Consider the following 19,475-nt stretch of genomic DNA (forward strand, 5'->3'; position numbering starts at 1 on the left):
GGTGTTAATCGAATAAAAATGAATAATATTATTATTTACTTAGCATATTCAAGCCAGACTTTCATGATTTGACAGATTTGTCAGAAAAATGAATAGAGGTTAGTTTATATTCATGCGAAATTTGTGTACGCCTTCAAATTCCGGTAAATCGGTTAAATTACTTTTATTGCAAATTATTACTGGAATGAGATAATAATATTGATGAATTACAAAAATATGAACTGATTATTTCATTTTCAACACCACTCAAAAAATATCAAGATGTTTGGTCTAGGAAAAAAATCGGCAAACAGATCTGAGGAACAGCTCACTTTGCTTACATTTGCTATTCTAACTTTAGCAGCAATTTTATGTATGTATAATTTATAATTGCGTATAGCTCCGTTGATTTCAATTTTGTTGCAGCCTTTGCTACCAGATTATTTTCTGTGTTGAGGTTTGAAAGTGTTATTCATGAATTCGATCCATATTTCAATTACCGAACTACTAAATATTTAGCTGAAAATGGTTTTTATGCCTTTCATAATTGGTTTGATGACAGAGCTTGGTATCCCTTGGGCAGGATTATAGGAGGTTATTATAAATCAATCTTTTACATTGCAATAAATATATTCTTTCTATTTCCAGGTACAATTTATCCAGGTTTGATGGTAACATCTACAGTTATTTATAAACTTTGCTGGTTTCTCAATATCACTATTGATATCAGAAATGTTTGTGTTTTTTTGGCACCTCTGTTTTCCTCATTCACTACTATCATTACTTATTTATTAACTAAAGAAGTCAAAAATGAAGGTGCTGGACTTATAGCAGCCTCATTGGTATCCATTGTCCCTGGTTATATAAGTAGATCTGTAGCTGGAAGTTATGACAATGAAGGAATTGCAATTTTCTGTATGCTTCTCACCTATTATACTTGGATAAAAGCTGTCAAAAGTGGTACTATTTATTGGGGAACACTTTCTGCAATAGCTTATTTTTATATGGTAATTTATAGTTCTAATTCCCATTGGTAACAATTTGTATACATTTTCTCTTTCTCAGGTATCTTCATGGGGTGGATATGTTTTCCTTATAAATCTTATACCTCTTCATGTGTTAACTTTAATGGCAACGGGCCGTTTTTCCCATAGAGTTTATGTGGCTTATAGTACACTTTATTGCTTGGGGACAATTCTTTCCATGCAAATATCTTTCGTTGGATTCCAACCAGTGCAAAGCTCAGAGCATATGTTGGTAAGTTGTGATATTAACCTTCCAAGTATCTTGAGGATACATAGTTAGAACATTTATCATGAAGTAGTCGATTATCTTCTCCAGAAATAAAAGTTATTATTATTACACATTCAATTTATGATTAGATATGAAACAAAAATGAGGAAAGCACTGACATAAAGTCATCAGCTTTGTATGCTTGCTAAAATATTAACCACAACAGTCCTTTGGAAGTAAGAGTGTTTAAGGCCGGCCAGAAAAAAATTGAATTTGACCGTGAATTCTTCATCAATGAGGCCAACACAATTTAAGACCATTCTTGGCTCAAAATTCAAAAATTACTCGCATTTGGGAAAAATGAAAACGCTCTCGTTCGTAGGGACCAAGCGCGAAAAATGAAGATGATAAAAGTGTCAGTATTATTCATTCTAATAGAAATGTAAAATTTATAAGACTAATTTTTCAGGCCTTGGGAGTATTTGGTTTATGCCAAATAATGGCTTTTGTGGATTATCTTCGTAGCAAAGTAACCAAATCTGATTTCGAGGCTCTCTCAACATTCTTGATGTATAGTGTGGGACTTATATTCATAGCAGGAATTGGAATACTGACGCTGTCTGGAAAAATTTCCCCATGGACGGGTCGATTTTACTCTCTTCTGGATCCGTCATATGCTAAAAACCACATTCCTATTATAGCTAGTGTTTCAGAACATCAACCTACATCTTGGAGTTCATTTTATTTCGATCTGCAGATTTTGGTTTTCTTATTCCCGGCAGGACTATATTTTTGTTTCAACCAGTTATCGGATGCTAATATATTTATCATTCTATATGGTATAAGCAGTATCTATTTCGCAGTAAGTATGTTATATTTCTTTGTACATTTATATACATATCTTTCCATATTCTCGAGGGTGGTTGGAATGACCTCAATATTCTTCTGACTGTGACCTTTTGTAATATTTTGAATTTGTTCGATTTTAGGGTGTTATGGTACGTCTTATGTTGGTTCTCGCACCTGTTATGTGTATCTTGGGTGGTATTGCAGTGTCTCATCTTCTGGGTAAATTCATGAAAAATATGGAACAAACAAAACCACAAGAGAATCGTAAAAAACAACGTCTCGAATCAAATTATATTCTCAAGAATGAAATATCTTTCACTTTTGTTGGAGTCATTTGTGTTCTGTTCATCTCATATACTTTCCATTGTACTTGGGTAACATCCGAAGCATACAGTTCACCTAGTATTGTTCTTAGTGCAAGATCCTATGATGGGGGAAGAATCATTTTTGATGATTTTAGAGAAGCTTATTACTGGTTGAAAATGAATACCCCTGAGGATGCTAGAATTATGTCTTGGTGGGATTATGGGTGTGTATCACCAATAACACCCAAATATTTCAAATAATTTCTACATTTTTCAGATACCAAATTACAGCTATGGCAAATCGGACTATTTTAGTTGATAATAATACTTGGAATAATACGCATATTTCAAGGGTGGGTCAGGCTATGGCTAGTTCAGAGGACAAAGCTTATGAAATTATGAAAGAATTAGATGTGGATTATGTATTAGTTATATTTGGTGGTTTGACAGGATATTCCTCGGACGATATCAACAAATTCTTGTGGATGGTTCGGATAGGTTAGTGTTGATCAATTGTTTTCATTTTATTAGAATTTCATCTTGTAAAATTTGTTCATCAACATATTCTTCCTTCTTTCAGGTGGTAGTACAGACAGAGGTGCTCATATCAAAGAATGGGATTTTTATTCTTCCAATGGTGAATTTAAAATTAGCAAGGAAGGATCCCCTACTCTCCTCAACTGTCTGATGTATAAAATGTGCTATTACAGATTTGGACAACTGTATACTGAAGGTAGGATGTTGGTTGGAAATTTTATCCATATTTATTATAAAACGTAAATTTTTTTAGGTGGTAAACCTCAAGGCTATGACCGAGTTCGTGGTGCAGAAATTGGAAACAAAGATTTTGAATTAGATGTACTAGAAGAAGCCTACACTACTGAGCATTGGCTTGTCCGTATATATAAAGTTAAGGATCTTCCTAATAGAGGAGTATAAAATACTTCAGTTGAATGACATTTTCCTTTTACACTAAGAATAAATACTTTTCTTTATAAATTCTTTGTTTGATTGATTGAATAAACCTATTTGCTCTCTTTTCACTTTCTATCTTATGGTGAGAATGAGAATGTATTTTTAAAATTTCGCGCATGCGTATGCTACTCGGCGAATCATGGTCCTTGTCATGTTTGAAAATAGTTGATAATGGTTCGAGAATTCTCCGTATCAGAAATAAATCGTCAATGAGTTTAAGGATTCATTACAATTTCTTGAAATAATCAGTTGCACCTTTCCAAAATGGGTAACAAAAATCGATATTTCGTCACATCCCTAAAGTAGCGGATGATAGCGGAGAAACACGAACTGTTTGAATCAACCTCCACCCACCAATCAAATTCATCCACATGTTTATGACTGCTATGTTGTGTTGTCATTAAAGTGACGGTAATTAAGTTTCGAAAAACTAAAATACACTTCTTATAGGGATTTCAATTCCTATAAGGAATTAATGTGTGCAAACTTAAACTGTGATATGTCTAGTTATTATTAAGTATTTTGTGGTTAAGATAATTGTTTCACTTCAAAATGAATTTTAACATCCACTTTTGCTCATTAGCGTTTGTATTAATCTATACAATAAGTGCAGTGTTGGCTGGTAGGGATTTTTATAAAATTTTGAACGTGCCGAAGTCTGCTACCCTACACGAGATCAAAAAAGCATATAGAAGACAAGCCAAAGAATTACATCCTGATAAAAATAAAGATGATCCAGACGCTTCGAGAAAGTTTCAAGATTTGGGAGCCGCTTATGAAGTCTTGTCTGATGAAGAGAAAAGGAAAAAATACGATAGATGTGGGGAAGATTGTCTTCAGAGAGATGGTATGATGAATGGTGGAATGGATCCTTTTTCTAGTTTCTTTGGTGATTTTGGATTTCATTTTGGGGGCGGTGAACAAAACAATGAAACCCCCAGGGGAGCTGATGTAAGCATGGATGTTATGGTGACATTGGAAGACCTTTATTCTGGTAATTTTATTGGAATCACAAGAAATAAACCTGTGATGCGTGCTGCAAAGGGAACCAGAAAATGTAACTGTCGTCAAGAAATGATAACTAGGAATTTAGGTCCTGGTCGTTTCCAAATGATGCAACAAACTGTGTGTGATGAGTGCCCAAATGTAAGATTAGTTAATGAAGAAAGGTCTTTGGAAATGGAAGTTGAACCAGGAATGGTAGATGGTCAAGAAGTTAGGTTTAATGGTGAAGGAGAACCACACATAGATGGAGATCCTGGTGATTTAGTACTGAAAATAAAAACGGAACCACATCCTGTATTCGAAAGAAGAGGGGATGATTTATACACCAACATTACCATTAGTTTACAAGTGAGTTAGTTCATAATTTTTTCAAGGGGTGTTTTCATTACATCAGTTTTATATTGATGTTAACTGTTAATCACACTAGTGCAAAGATCTAAATTCGAAGTGACCCGTAAAAAATATCCCATCATTGAAGAAGAACTTTGAATTTAGATCTGTGCCTATCCAATTATGAATTATTATTCAAAGCTATGTCGGTGTTGACTTCCTTACCTTTTTATTACATCTTCTTAGGATGCTCTGACAGGCTTCACTATGGAACTCAAACATCTTGATGGACATATGGTTTCTATAACTAGGGACAAAATAACTTGGCCTGGTGCAAGAATAAGAAAGAAAGGAGAAGGGATGCCCAATAACTCAAACAACAATTTATATGGTATACTAATTATTACCGTTGATGTAGAGTTCCCAAAAACAGAGCTAACTGATGAACAAAAAGAAGGTAAACAAAATCTCTCATCTTTATTATTGAATCAAAACATTTTCGTTTGTTACAGATATTAAGAAAATTTTAAATCAAGAGTCAATTAGCAAAGTGTATAATGGACTGAGAGGATTTTGATGTGATGTGTATAGGTGATCATCTTTAATTAGGGCATAAACTTCTGTGTTCTTATTTTCGAGTAGAAAATTTATTTATTTCATTTGGACTTTTGAACTTACTTTGTTGATTTTTTGTAAGATAGATTTATACTTGTGATAATTTTGTTTGATTTTAACACCTTGAAATACTTATCTTTAAATATACTGTAGCAATGATCTTTATTAATTAGGAAATTATTGATTTGAAAGGAATTGTGCAAAGCTTGGGTTGAAAAGAATTTCATGAAGGCCTTTTACTAATAATCATTTCCTTGGCCCAATATTCACACTAAAAACAATTTTTGTCACATCTGGAAAAATATTTTCAATTCATTTTGCATATATTGGCCCTTGGTTATGAATTCAACATTCATACTATATACGCACAAAATGGTTAGAGTTTAAATTATCCAAAGTTCATAATTCATTAAAGATATAATGAATTTTTTATTTAGATTCTTCAAACATTATACTAGGTTCATCAAATAAATGTACATCCTTATCATAAATATCTTCAGGGACTTCATCATTCAATAGGTAAGTTGGAAAAGGTATGGGGCTGCTAGGCCTTCTGGTTGGTAAAATACTGTCATAGATATAAACTACATCATTGGTTCCTCCAGGAATTGCTTGTCCTGATACCCACAAAACATTGTACTTAGTATTAATTCTCCAAACTTTTAAACCCTTTGCCACACGGTATCTGTTTCCCATATGACCAGGCATTTTAGTACCTGGCCATACCCGTCCCTTCGCTCCTCCACCACCAATATTACCACCTCTTCGGTGGGTTTTTGTTACACCATGTGAAGCAGGCATGCCTTTGAACCCATGGCGTTTCATCACACCTTGGAAGCCTCGATCAATACTTAAATATGAGAAGATGATTAAAGTTATTGAAATAATGTACAAATCACTTACGTTTTACCCCTAACATCTACATAATGACCAACAGGAAAATGTAATGCATTCAATAGGGTTCCAGCAGGTAACACACCTTCTGGACTGACCAAAAAACGAGCTAATATTCGTTTTGGTATAACTCCACTATTTTTAAAAATACCACAATATTCTTTGGTGAATATCGAAGGATCTGCAGCCTCTGCTCCAAGCAATAAGCATCCTTTCTTATTATAAATTTTCTCTACTCTTTGCCTAGGTGGATTGTGCTCCTCGGGTGGAATATATTTCACAACATGATTATCTAAAACCTATCATCACCAATATATCATCAGCAATGCACAAAATAAGATGGTTGAATTATACCTGAATCAATGTTGTGCTGATTTTTTTGCCATTCTTTAACCAAAGTGGATAGACACCTATTTTTCTTCCAATCAAACCAGTTCTTTTCAATTTGTTATTCCACTCAATATTTGTATTTATAGCACCTACTGGTTCAATGACACTATATTTGTCTGTAACTACTTCTTTTACAAATTCCTTATTATCAGCAGTCAGAAAATTCGGTTCCAACTGAAAAAAATTGCTATTTTAAGAATCTCAAGCCTCGTAACAGTCTCAGCTCATATTTGCCAAAGAATAAACTTACAGATCTATGTTTCTTTGTGAGCCAAGTAGGATTTCTTAATTTTGGCCTGAGGAAAATGCCTTTATTCCTTACTGTGTCATTACTAGCGATCCTGCGGAGAAAAATTAGATTAAAATAAGAAATTAGTTTCTCTCATAGTTGAATAATTACATCAAACCACGCAGTTTCTCCTCCAACTGTTTGAATGCCGTCCTGTGAAATACGTTGCATAAAACTTGAGTCATTTTTCCTGAGATATGACTTTATTTCATCAAAACTAATTTTTCATTTTACTTTTCCCAATTTCCCATTCATGAAGTTTTTTTACTAGAGGTTATCTGCGATCAGTGACAGTAGTGACAGGAAAAATCTGTCTGGGGTGTGTTCATTAACTTACTCCGAGAGTAGAGTATGAGTATGGTCATGCTCAGAGAGCATACTCTGAGGAACTAAAAGTACGTTTGTGAACGCTTCGGGTAATCAGAGCTTACTCAGAGCTTGCTCAGAGTAAGTTTGTGAACGCAACCCTGTGGTAGAAGCACACAGTTTGATCTCTTTGGTTATGTTAAAAAAGCACAATAATTTATAAAATTTATCTAAGCATTTTAGAATGTTTTCATTCACGTTTTTGAGAAATTCCATAAGTAAACCAATTTGGTCCAGGAATATTACCATTTCATCAATTCTAAGAAACGAGAATATCAAAGACAATATCACACTTGAATACCGAGAGGTCACAAAAGATAGGTCACAAATTATTCCTGTAGAAACCAGTATTAAATATTTGAAGAGTCCTGCTTACCAACAAACTTACGGCTCTGATCCTGTATGGAAGCTTTATAGAAGAAATCACAAAGGAAGAATACCACCCAAGAAAACCAGGAAAACTTGTATCAGAGCAGGTGTTATATCTACTGGAAATCCTTGTCCTATATGCAGAGATGAGTACCTAGTTTTAAGTGAACATAACACTGAATTACTTAAGCAGTTTGTTTGTCCCCATACCGGAGAAATATTGAGTTTCAGTAAAACTGGTTTATGTCAGGTGAAACATACACAGTTGTTAGTTGCACTAAAAAGAGCTTATAATTTTGGCCTTTTAACTTTTGATGTTCCCTTTAGGGCATATGATTACACTGATTATTATAAAGTAGCTGACAATTGATCATGGAAGCTACATTCGTTATAATAGGAGGGGGTATTGCAGGAGTCAGTTGTGCGGAGTCTTTGTCAATTTTGGATTCTGATAATTCAGTTATTTTATTGAGTGAGTCTGCATTAATCAAGACAGCTACAAATGTTTTTGCGATAACTAGAACTCTCACCAGTTTTGAAGTTAAAGAAGATAATTTTGATAGTTTTATTAGTAGATATCCGAATGTTAAAGTAATACATGATACATTAGAGAAAATTAATGAAGATTCTCACACAATCAAAACTAAATCTCAGTTAACCATTAAATATAGATATCTATGCTTGTGTACTGGAGCAACACCTAAATTAATACCTCAAGCCAATAATTATCCAGAAATTCTGGGTATCAGAGATACAGACTCTGTAGAACTGCTGGTCTCAAAATTGAGTAAATCTAAACGAATTGCTATAGTAGGAAATGGAGGCATTGCAACAGAATTAATATACCAAATTAAAAATGTTGAAACACATTGGATAATAAAAGATAAACATATTTCCGCTACATTTGTTGATCCGGGAGCTGCAGAATTCTTCAATGAAGGAATACTGGAGAATAAACCAACTGAAACAATTGTATGTAAAAGAATAAGATATAACGAAGAAAATGTTGCAAGAAGAGGGGCGGCTTTGGGTCCTGATTGGTACAAAAATCTCAATATATCTGGATCAAACTCAGAAGGTGGAAAGAAAATAATTATTCATTATGAAGTTGAAGTTAAAGATATTCATAAAGAAGAAAATGGCTCCCTTGAGTTGATCTTAACAAATAATGAGAAAGTTCATTGTGATCTTGTTGTATCAGCTACCGGAGTATGTCCAAATTTGAGTTTTACTTGTGATAAACTTCAGTTATCTAAAGATGGCTTCATTAACGTTGATGAATTCATGAGAACTTCTGTAAAGGATGTTTATGCAGCAGGAGATGTTTGTAATGCAAATTGGGAGCCTGCAAAACATTGGTTTCAGATGAAATTGTGGACTCAGGCAAGACATATGGGTTGTTATGCAGCTAAATCCATGTATGGTGCTCTTTCAAAAGAGGAAGTACTTCAAGATTTTTGTTTTGAAATTTTTTCTCATTCAACAAAACTTTTTGGATTCAAAGTGATTTTATTGGGTTTATTCAATGGCCAGAAGCTCGGCACAAACTATGAGATCTTATTGAGGATGACTAAAAAGCAGGAGTATGTGAAGTTTGTTCTTGAAAATAATAAACTACAAGGTGCCATTCTAATTGGTGATACAGATTTGGAAGAGATGTGTGAAAATCTTATATTGAACCAGTTGGATTTATCTCCTTTTGGTGATGATATACTTAATCCTGACATAGACATTGAAGATTACTTTGATTAATAAAAAATATCAATTCTGCTACTTTTTTCTTTCTGTTTAGATGAAAAACTTTCCTCTATTTATCTTTCAGCTTATATAAATGATTTATTAATATAATAAATTATCGCCAATTATAATCTTCGTAATAATAGACATGAAAATGACTTGCTAAAAACAAATCCAGAGCATCTGCCTCTGAAATAAAAAAAAAAGTGTTTTTATAAAACCAATTTAATTTTCAAAGAAATAATTATGTTTGTAAGGAATAATATTTATTATATAATATCTCTGTAGTAAGTATAGTTATGTATATTACAAACTAATGTACATATAAAAACTAAGACATTCAATTTGATATTTTTGGTCAAGTTCTTCTCTTGAAAAGATCAGTCACACTTTCCTGAAAAAATGTTTTGTATACTAATATACATAATTTAATGGTAATGAATAAAATTATATTCAAAAAATATTCTGGTCAGGCTAGCATTATCAGTCATTCATTAAAGAATTCTCATATAAATTTTGCTCATTTCTTAATTCTCCTTTTTGAATCAGATTCAGAAGTAGGTGTTCATATTTTTGTACAGATTTGTTGATTGTTGCATATAGAATATCCAAATCTTCATTTATATCTGGTGGTTGTATGTGTGCAAGTGATCTGTACAATATATTTATTGATGATATTATATCCTTTTCTTGGAGTTTTTTCGATTTTGTGAAACGCCAATTTATGTTTTTCATCATATCATCAACGCTTTTATATTTTCCCAAGCAGTTTAAATCTTTCAGTGTTAATGTTGCCTGTTTTTTATTCTTATAATCTGTCAATATAAGATCACTTTGTGAGTTTGAATAATAATTCACATAATTTTTCCTACACCAATCTGTAACAATACTGAATTCAGAAGATATATTTGTTTCTATATTATCTTTCAGTACACATTCAAGTTCTTCCAAAAAATTTGATTTATAGGGTGTTAGTTCTATAGATTTGCTATAATCCGACAGAATTCTCCTTTTAGATTCTAGTTCTTCTTTAAGGTTCTCAAGCTGTACATAAGATGTGAGTTGGGCTGCTTTACTTTCTTCAAATTTTTTTTTCCAGGTTACTTCGGCTTCTGCTAACTTACTTTCAGTTTCATTGAGCCTGATTCTTAATTTTTCGAGTTCCCTTATTTGACTTTCATTTCTCTCATCAAGTTGTAGAAATTTCTCAGAATTCATTGTGTTTTCATAATTACTCTGTAGTAACTTGAGTTTTAAAACTTGGGATTTTAAGTCCCTGATAATTTTTTCTTGAGGATTCTCGTTTACTTGTGCTTTATTTACTATCTGTTGTGCTTTACAAGCAAATCTCAAGGTAGCTAGTGTTTCTTCCAAACACAAATTTGAAGGGCTAATTGTTGTCAACATAGTTGTAAGGGAATTTCCACCTATACTGTCCTAAAATTAACAAAATAACATAAAGAAATGAAATGGATGAATTGGGCATATAAGATATGAAAACATCTTAAATTGGCAGTGGAATTATTGCACATACATTTTGCTAATTTTTTGCAGAGCATGGAATATTTTTTCTTATATGTACTTTTCTGAATTATCTCCAATACATTTTAATACTATTGAATATATTTTTACACTTACCTTCAGTAATCTAGTTAAAACAGAATCCCTGTAAGGTGCATGAGTTTTCTTATCAGCAAGGGATGAAATTACATGTGCCAAAGTCAGGAGGGATTTATTGATACTAATACTCTCACGATGCTTCTCTTCTAATCTTTGTGTGTTTTCTTTATTACTATTTCTTGATTTGTCATTCACTAGTCTCTCATTCCCAGCAAGGTCTACTAAACTTACACTACTCTTTCTACTTCTGCTGTCCTCATCACCATTATCAAAGCCATTTAAGAAATTCAGCTCTACTCTGAAAATACTGTGAGACCTAGATGATTGTTCATTCATACTTGTTGCAGCAATGGCTCGATTTTTATTGCCTATCAATAACCAAAGCCGAATTTCTTCATAAGTTCTCACATCTTTTATGCTTAAATTTTCAACATAGGCTCCTGAAATAGGGTTCTCCCTGACTTTTAAGGTATTTCTTTTTGAGATGTCTTCAACAACCAATAAATCATAAATTTTCTCATTATATATTTCGAAATAACTAATCTTTAAATTGGCAGAGGAGTTATCTGGCAAATTATTTGTACGAACAATCAAATCTCTGCAAAATCTAGGAATTATTCCGGAATATTCATTGGAATCTATATCCGCATCACTTCTGCCCATCATACTGAAACTTTTTCCAGACCCAGTTTGACCATACGCTAGGAGACAGGCGTTGTATCCTTTGAAAGCTGATTCCAATAAGGGGGCACCAATGCATTGGTATATTTTCTCTTGTGAAACGTAGGCGGGATAATTTTCGTCGAACGACTGAAAAATGTGATCAACGTTGAATTTATACATGTTGATTTTTTTTCGCGCACCCGCATCCACGTACAAAGCATTGTTTCTGATATCTATTATATTTTTTTCTCCACCATTTAATATTTCTCTACTACTTATTGGTCGAATTCTTACGGCAACAGATATCTTATTTACGTCAGCTTCATCACCTTTTGAGTCTCCTTGGAAAATTTGTGTTTTGGTAGCAATTCCTGAATCCTGCGATGTTCTAGGGCTATTTGATTTTTTTTGGCGATCTCTTGGGTATTCTGGCGAATAGGGGTTTTCAGAGCCATGAAATCTCGGGATATTTAATGGAGGAAAGTCTTCTGATATTGTTTCTTTTCCATTTTGTCCATCGTTCGTATTTATAGGCGAAGGGTAACAAATCTTCGATTTCGGTATTTGATTGACGGTCTGCTCACCAAGTTTTAACGAAGTTTGAACTTTCACCGCCTTTTTTGGTGTACTAGTTGCCAAAAATTCCATTTCTTTATTCCTCATCTTGATGAATTATGTAATTTATATTTGCTGAAGTCTGCAGTGCCTATCTTTTTTCAGATTATTCGTACTATGTTCAGCTCGTGTGTTGTATTATATTTTTTGTATTACCGAATGATGTTTATCTTCGAAATCGCACATATGTGCGGAAATGTGCATTTTTGTGTCGGCGCATGCATTCGAAAACATATTGAAAACATTTCTAAGGCTGGCCATTGACGGTGGACCCGATGGAGCTTATACCTGGCAGGAGATTTTTCATTTTACTTTAATGTCTTTAATCGTCGATGTAGGGGTGCTTAGACTCTCAGGAGATTTCCTTGCATATTTCACGAGGAGAATGTTTTAGATGTTCATTACCTCATATACAGGTTGTTTTAAGCGAAGTGTCAACTAGAGAACCAAATGAGATTTCTTTCTAAAAATTTGAGGGGTACAACAAATGGCCCGCATCTATCAACTGAATTCTGAAATATTGTCGTCCAGGCCGTATTTTCCGTTATGCCGGAAGTTGACGTAACACTTTAAGTAGTTTAATTGAAAGTTCCAATTATCAAGAAAATAGGCTTGGAAAAGAAAACCAACAAAAGTAAAAATAAGTCACAATTTAATAGAAACAATAAAGTAACATCACATACAAAAAGGAACAGCTATATTTAAAATTAAATAAATACAATAAAAAGTCAAATTCTTTACACAAGTTTGAAAAAGTCAATGTACTGATGAATACATTTCACATGTTGAATGTGACATTTTTTGGTTCTCTTCTTTCTACAACTCCATTTATCAAAGCTGTTTCATATTTCTGGATAGCTTTGCTCATTTTGGCGTACAATATACTCAAGTCTTCATCTTCCTCTGGAGGCTGCACATCTGACAGTATTTTATATAATGCATTCATGGATTTCGTGATATTTGCTTTAGTAAGCTTTTTGGAGGATTTATTGACATTCCAAGTCAAGTTATTCAAGAAATCTCCAACATCCTTGTATTTTCCTAAACAACCCAAATCAGCAGAAGTTACTATGGTTTGTTTGTTATTTTTATAATCTATAATCAGAAGAGCATTTCGGGAAATAGAGTAATTCAGAGAATTCATCTTACACCAATCAGTTATGGTTTCAAAATTTTGCGTTGATTCTATATTCCTATCATCTTCCAATACATCTTCAAGTTCTTCTAGGAAATTTGTTTTGTAGGGTGATAAGTGTACTGATTTTTCAGAGTATTTTATAATTCTCATTCTTGATTCTAATTCTTCTTTCCTTTTTTCAATTTCTGCTAATTCCCTCAATCTGGCAGCATTGTTTTCTTCAAATCTCCTTCTCCAGGTTTTTTCAGCTTCAGATAATTTATTCTCAGTTTCATTCAGTTTCTTTCTTAGATCCTCTAATTCCTCACACTCACTTGTGTTACTTATGTTATATTGTATGGAGATGTTTGAATCTAAGGATGAACGTTCAAAGTTCTTCTTCAGAGATCTCAGTCTTGAGACTTCTGACCTTAATTCTCTGATCAATTTTTCATGTGGATTTTCATTAATTCTGGCTCTATTAACTATAGACCTCGCTTGGCATGCATATCTGAGAGTGGCCAATGTTTCATCAACATGAAAATTTGAAGGAGTTATTGTGGCCAACATGGTGGTCATTGAATTACCTCCTAAACTTTCCTGGAAAAGAAAATACTTAGAGAAGAGTCGTTGTTAATTCAATCAAGGTGAAACACCTTGATAGAACTGTAATATTGATTCCTTTATTCAAACTCGAATTGAATTATTTAGTTCTATCACTTACCCGTAAAAGCCAAGTCAAAACAGAATCCCTGTAAGGGACAAATTGGTTTCTTCTCAGATCAGCTAATGAAGAAATTACTTTTCCTAAAGTCATAAGGGATTTATTAATGCTCACACCTTGACGTATCCTTTCCTCATTATTATGTGAATTATTCAATCTTTCACTTCCAGCAAGATCCACCAAACTAACTCTGCTTCTTCGACTACTACCACCTTCACATAGACTATCATCACTACCATCAGTTAAACAAAGTTCAATAGTGAATATACTATGTGATCTTGAAGACTTTTCATTCATACTGGTTGCTGCAGTTGCACGATTTTTATTTCCTATCAATAACCAATTCCTTAGTTCGTTATATGTTTTCACAGAATTAACGCTCAAATCTTCAACATAGGGCCCAAATGTTGGGTGTTCCCTTACTTTGAGAGCAATTTTATTGGACGAGTCACTAGTCAACAGCAAGTCATGAATTTTTTCATTATAAATTTCGAAGTAACTGACATCAAGAGTAGCAGTACAATTATCTGGTAAATTATTTATTCGGTCAAATAAATCCCTGCAAAATCTAGGTATTATACCAGAATATTCTTCAGAATCTATATCTGCATCACTCCTTCCCATCATACTGAAACTCTTGCCTGATCCTGTTTGTCCATAAGCAAAGAGGCAAGCATTATATCCCTTGAACGCAGATTCCAATAAAGGCACTCCTAGGACTTGAAATACCTCTTTTTGGGAAGAATAAACGGAATCATTTTCATCACAGGGTCTGAAGATGTGATCATACTGAAATACATGATCTAGACAAACCCCTGAATTTCCTGTTGGACTAGATTGCACATGGAGATTATTTTTTTCAACAGTTACGACACTTGTTGCTCCTATATATGCCAGTTCTCTTGAGTTCATAGGACGAACCCTTACAGCAACAGACAAATTTCTAAGTTCATCTGTATTTCCATTATCGATTTCTTGACTAGCTCTAGACTTGTGTTTCACAGATTTTGGAGTTTCGAATACGACATTGCTAAAACATTCTGGTGTCCCGATGATAGGCTGGTTTTTTGGATGGATTTTGGGCGTGATTAAAGGTGTTCTTGGTGTAGAAGGTGCTGCAAATCCATTATTATTTATTCTGTTTGCCCTTCTTGTGCTGTTCGGGACCTTTGGTGTATGAGACATGGTATTTTGTTAATAATTCGGATTTATTTAAAGCACATCACACTAAACTAAATCACCAACCATGTTGTCCTTATCTGGAGACTCGATATACAAAATTTTCGGACATCGGACTTTCGAAAAAACCGTTAACCGCCTTTACAATCTGAAAAGTCAAATCACAGATAACAAATTCAAAATAAATACGATTTCTATGGTTAAGTACCTAGGGATGCCCATCCCACCTACGAAAAACGATAGCCAAACTGCCAAATGTCAAAATTCTCATTCGGATAAATCGATATTCACATTATTGATTGATATTTTTTATTTTTATCCCTATTCATCATTAAACAATGATCACTAGTCAATGAATATGCTGTTTAATTTTTGGATTTACTAGAAATTCATATTTCTTCGAGTTTGAAGAAAAGGAAATTTGTTTGAAAATTTATGGTTTTGGTAGAGCACCTAAACTAAATTATTGTTCTATGCCTCATAAAAATATTATTTTTTTTCATAATTATTTACATACTGCTGGCCTTTATTATGAATGAATTGGTTTTTTTTTGATAAAAAAAAAGTGAATAATAATGATTGATATTGATATCGAATTTGGAAAATGAACACATTCAACACTTCAAATTCAACTTTGTCAAATTTTTCTGAAACAACACTTCACTTGGAAAGCAAACGCTGTTGAATATAAACATGATTCCAATATGAGCCGACGTAAAAAGAAAGTTATTCATGAAAACGAACAGAATGTACTTTCCGATCTCATGTATGGTGTTCCTCGTTTTTCAGTTCTCAGTAGGAGTATCTTCAACTTCCGAAGATTATTTGGAATCACCCCTGTGCTGCAATTTTACAACTGAAAATGTTAAATTCGAATACTCTTCGCAATTGATTGAAAACGAATACATTGTTATGTTTAACAGTTATTACAAACACAATACTAGAGCTAATTATATCAACTCGGCATTGAACCTTTCTGGTATAGAAAAATGGCAAATTATTGAAAGAGAAAATCCTGCAAGTGATTATCCTAGTGACTTTGATGTAGTTATAATTCATGAAGATGATCAAAAAGATGGATTGAAAGCTTTAAATTCACACCCTTCAATAAAGCGGGTAACACCCCAAAGAATGGTAACAAGAACATTAAAATTTGTGAATGAAGATCATATTTGGAAAGGAAGACGCAGTCTCAATTTGAAAAGTCAATTTTGGCAGTCATCAGGACGTCATACTGGTAGACGTTTATTAAGAGCTGTACCCAGACAAATTACTTCTGTATTAATGGCAGATACATTATGGAACATGGGTATAACTGGAAAAGGTATAAAAGTTGCTATATTCGATACGGGATTATCCAAGTCCCACCCACATTTCCGGAAAATTAAGGAACGAACTAACTGGACAAATGAAAAGACTTTTGATGATGGAATAGGTCATGGTACTTTTGTAGCTGGTGTTATTGCTTCAAGTAAAGAATGTCTTGGATTTGCTCCTGATTCTGAACTGCATATATTTCGTGTTTTCACCAATAATCAAGTATCCTACACTTCTTGGTTTCTGGATGCCTTCAATTATGCCATTTTGAAGAAGATAAATGTTCTTAATTTGAGTATTGGCGGTCCCGATTTCAAAGACCACCCATTTGTGGATAAAGTATGGGAACTCACTGCTAACCACATAATAATGGTCTCAGCTATAGGAAATGATGGACCACTTTATGGCACTCTGAATAATCCAGCTGATCAAATGGATGTTATAGGAGTAGGTGGAATCAACTTTGAAGATCAAATTGCAAAATTTTCCTCTCGAGGCATGACCACATGGGAACTTCCAAACGGCTATGGAAGAGTCAAGCCAGATATTGTTACTTATGGATCCGGTGTGAGAGGATCTAATATCAAAGGAGGATGTAGGGTATTGTCTGGTACTAGTGTAGCATCACCAGTTGTTGCTGGAGCTGTAACACTATTAGCTAGTGGGGTTCTCCACAAGGGTAATGATATCAACCCAGCAAGTATGAAACAGGCTCTTATGGCTTCTGCTCGAAGGTTACCTGGTGTAAACATGTTTGAACAAGGGCAAGGTAAATTGAACCTTGTCAAAGCATATCAAATTTTAAATAATTATAAGCCTCAAGCAAGCCTGAGTCCAAGTTATATAGACTTGAGCGAATGTCCCTATATGTGGCCGTACTGCACACAGCCTCTTTATTATGGAGCTATGCCCATTATTGTCAATATTACAATATTGAATGGATTGGGGGTATCAGGTTATATTATAGATAAACCACAGTGGTTCTCATATACTCCCCAGCAAGGAAATCTTTTGGAAGTTTCAATTTCTTATTCAGAGATATTGTGGCCTTGGTCAGGTTGGTTGGCAGTAAGCTTAGGTGTAGCTCCTAGTGGATCCACCTATGATGGAATAGCTCATGGTCATATTTCTTTAACAGTGGAATCTCCAGCGGCAGCAGGTGAATTAGAACCTAGAAGAAGTACTGTTACCTTGCCTATCAAAGCTAAAATTATTCCTACTCCCCCAAGACACAAGAGGATACTCTGGGATCAGTATCATAACCTACGTTATCCCCCTGGTTATTTTCCTAGGGACAACTTGAAAGTGAAGAATGACCCCTTGGATTGGAATGGAGACCATATACATACCAATTTCAAAGATATGTATCAGAATTTGAGGAATTCTGGTTATTACATTGAAGTACTTGGAGCTCCTTTCACTTGTTTTGCCGCTTCTCAGTATGGAACACTTTTGATTGTTGATCCAGAAGAAGAATTTTACCCAGAGGAGATATCGAAACTGAAGAGAGACGTTGATAGTGGCTTGTCTGTGATAGTTTTTGCTGATTGGTACAATACAACCATCATGAAGAAAGTAAAGTTTTATGATGAAAACACTAGACAGTGGTGGATGCCCGATACGGGTGGTGCTAATGTGCCAGCTTTGAACGATTTATTGGCAGCTTGGGGAATCGCTCTAGGAGACAGAGTATTTGAAGGCGACTTCAAATTAAATAACCATGAAATGTATTTTGCATCAGGAACAAGCATATCTAAATTTCCAAGAAGTGGCTTGGTCATATCGAGAAAACTCAACGATCAAGGTATGCACATGCTTGGTGATATTACCAATGAAAAATTTGAGGTACCTGTGCTTGGCTTACTCCAAACAAGAACTACTAACTCGAGTGGCCGTATCGTTATATATGGAGATTCTAATTGTATCGATACAAGTCATATTGAGAAAAGTTGTTATTGGATGTTAGATGCTATACTTGAATATACTTCAACGGGACATCTACCCTCTGTATTTTCCAACAACCATGAAGACAATTGGGATTCTAAGGTCGATACTGATTTACCCCTGAGAATGCTTGGAAATCGTCTCAATAGATTCTCAAAAGTTCTCGAAGGAAATCTTGGAGAATCCCAAACGAAACCTTTACCCCAATGCCCTCATTTGGTGTGGAGTCAACCGATTCCCCTTAATGTAACGGCACCCCCAAATTTATATCAAAGTCAAAAACTTTTGAGCTTAATGGAAGAAGAACTGGGACCATTAGGCATTGAAAATACTGTCAGAGATGTATCAGTTGAGGATGCAAATAGTCAGTCAAATGTATGGAGGTGGCGTAACAAACCAATGGAGGATATCTCAATGAGTGGCGATAAATTTGGATTTACCATTAGCATGCTGCTTCTGGTGATATTGATTTTTTTGTATTATATTTTCAAACATAGAACTAAACCAAAGAAGAGAAAATTGTGCAAGAAACTGATTAACTTAATCTCATTCAGGAGGGTGTCTTCTGTTTGAATATATTTAGTTTTTTTATTTAATATTTATGTGAAATGTAATTATTCCTGGGGTTGTATTTATTTAATTTTATACTAGACGATATTATTTCGGATTCTTCATGAGAATTTTTTTAGTTAATATACTAACTTCAATGAAACAGCATATGCTAGTTTTAACCATTTTTTAATGATTCTATTTGAACACAATTATGAATTGGAGTTAAAATGCAATTAGAAAAATTTAGTTGATAGACCACTTGTGATATATTATTGTATATAAATGTATACACAATAATAATAAATTATGTATGTTTCGTCAGCTTTCTTCACTCTGAGAATCCTGCAGTTTGAAAGTGGTATTAATTTCCCCCTTGTTAACAAAATCTCAAAAGGAAAAATGTGATTG

General features: G+C 33.9%; 8 protein-coding genes across 9 annotated transcripts; 5 read left to right on the forward strand and 3 right to left on the reverse strand.

Moving 5' to 3' along the window:
* The first annotated feature begins 89 nt into the window (after positions 1-89).
* Positions 90-3,365, forward strand: LOC123311505 (dolichyl-diphosphooligosaccharide--protein glycosyltransferase subunit STT3A). Its single transcript, XM_044895529.1, has 9 exons — positions 90-352; positions 406-573; positions 628-986; positions 1,045-1,236; positions 1,682-2,074; positions 2,202-2,590; positions 2,644-2,864; positions 2,947-3,099; positions 3,157-3,365. Exons 1-9 carry the CDS (start codon positions 262-264, stop codon positions 3,303-3,305), a joined length of 2,115 nt encoding a protein of 704 aa, XP_044751464.1. The 5' UTR covers positions 90-261; the 3' UTR covers positions 3,306-3,365.
* A 333-nt stretch (positions 3,366-3,698) lies between these two features.
* LOC123311509 (dnaJ homolog shv) lies at positions 3,699-5,391 on the forward strand. The gene is made up of 3 exons (XM_044895535.1): positions 3,699-4,694; positions 4,923-5,133; positions 5,189-5,391. The coding sequence occupies exons 1-3, from the start codon at positions 3,894-3,896 to the stop codon at positions 5,251-5,253; spliced, it is 1,077 nt and encodes a 358-aa protein (XP_044751470.1). The 5' UTR covers positions 3,699-3,893; the 3' UTR covers positions 5,254-5,391.
* A 270-nt stretch (positions 5,392-5,661) lies between these two features.
* Positions 5,662-7,173, reverse strand: LOC123311508 (39S ribosomal protein L3, mitochondrial). The gene is made up of 5 exons (XM_044895534.1): positions 6,976-7,173; positions 6,826-6,916; positions 6,540-6,749; positions 6,195-6,484; positions 5,662-6,141 (listed from the first exon to the last, which is right to left on the reverse strand). Exons 1-5 carry the CDS (start codon positions 7,047-7,049, stop codon positions 5,721-5,723), a joined length of 1,086 nt encoding a protein of 361 aa, XP_044751469.1. The 5' UTR covers positions 7,050-7,173; the 3' UTR covers positions 5,662-5,720.
* Positions 7,174-7,331: 158 nt separating this feature from the next.
* On the forward strand, positions 7,332-8,141 carry LOC123311510 (28S ribosomal protein S18b, mitochondrial). The gene has a single exon (XM_044895536.1). It carries the CDS (start codon positions 7,415-7,417, stop codon positions 7,967-7,969), a length of 555 nt encoding a protein of 184 aa, XP_044751471.1. The 5' UTR covers positions 7,332-7,414; the 3' UTR covers positions 7,970-8,141.
* LOC123311506 (pyridine nucleotide-disulfide oxidoreductase domain-containing protein 1) lies at positions 7,972-9,372 on the forward strand. The gene has a single exon (XM_044895530.1). It carries the CDS (start codon positions 7,972-7,974, stop codon positions 9,349-9,351), a length of 1,380 nt encoding a protein of 459 aa, XP_044751465.1. The 3' UTR covers positions 9,352-9,372.
* Positions 9,373-9,580: 208 nt separating this feature from the next.
* LOC123311504 (kinesin-like protein KIF14) lies at positions 9,581-12,362 on the reverse strand. Of its 2 annotated transcripts, XM_044895528.1 has the most exons (3): positions 12,107-12,362; positions 10,975-12,016; positions 9,581-10,773 (listed from the first exon to the last, which is right to left on the reverse strand). In XM_044895528.1, exons 1-3 carry the CDS (start codon positions 12,280-12,282, stop codon positions 9,820-9,822), a joined length of 2,172 nt encoding a protein of 723 aa, XP_044751463.1. In that variant the 5' UTR covers positions 12,283-12,362; the 3' UTR covers positions 9,581-9,819. The 2 variants fall into 2 exon arrangements, with proteins under 2 accessions (XP_044751463.1, XP_044751462.1); XM_044895527.1 differs by having other exon boundaries at positions 10,975-12,362.
* Positions 12,363-12,869: 507 nt separating this feature from the next.
* On the reverse strand, positions 12,870-15,426 carry LOC123310786 (kinesin-like protein KIF14). Its single transcript, XM_044894433.1, has 2 exons — positions 14,076-15,426; positions 12,870-13,951 (listed from the first exon to the last, which is right to left on the reverse strand). Exons 1-2 carry the CDS (start codon positions 15,258-15,260, stop codon positions 13,013-13,015), a joined length of 2,124 nt encoding a protein of 707 aa, XP_044750368.1. The 5' UTR covers positions 15,261-15,426; the 3' UTR covers positions 12,870-13,012.
* A 303-nt stretch (positions 15,427-15,729) lies between these two features.
* LOC123310785 (membrane-bound transcription factor site-1 protease) lies at positions 15,730-19,383 on the forward strand. Its single transcript, XM_044894432.1, has one exon. It carries the CDS (start codon positions 15,987-15,989, stop codon positions 19,086-19,088), a length of 3,102 nt encoding a protein of 1,033 aa, XP_044750367.1. The 5' UTR covers positions 15,730-15,986; the 3' UTR covers positions 19,089-19,383.
* Positions 19,384-19,475: the final 92 nt, after the last annotated feature.

Source organism: Coccinella septempunctata, chromosome 4 (assembly GCF_907165205.1).
Source record: "Coccinella septempunctata chromosome 4, icCocSept1.1, whole genome shotgun sequence".
NCBI lineage: Eukaryota > Metazoa > Arthropoda > Insecta > Coleoptera > Coccinellidae > Coccinella > Coccinella septempunctata.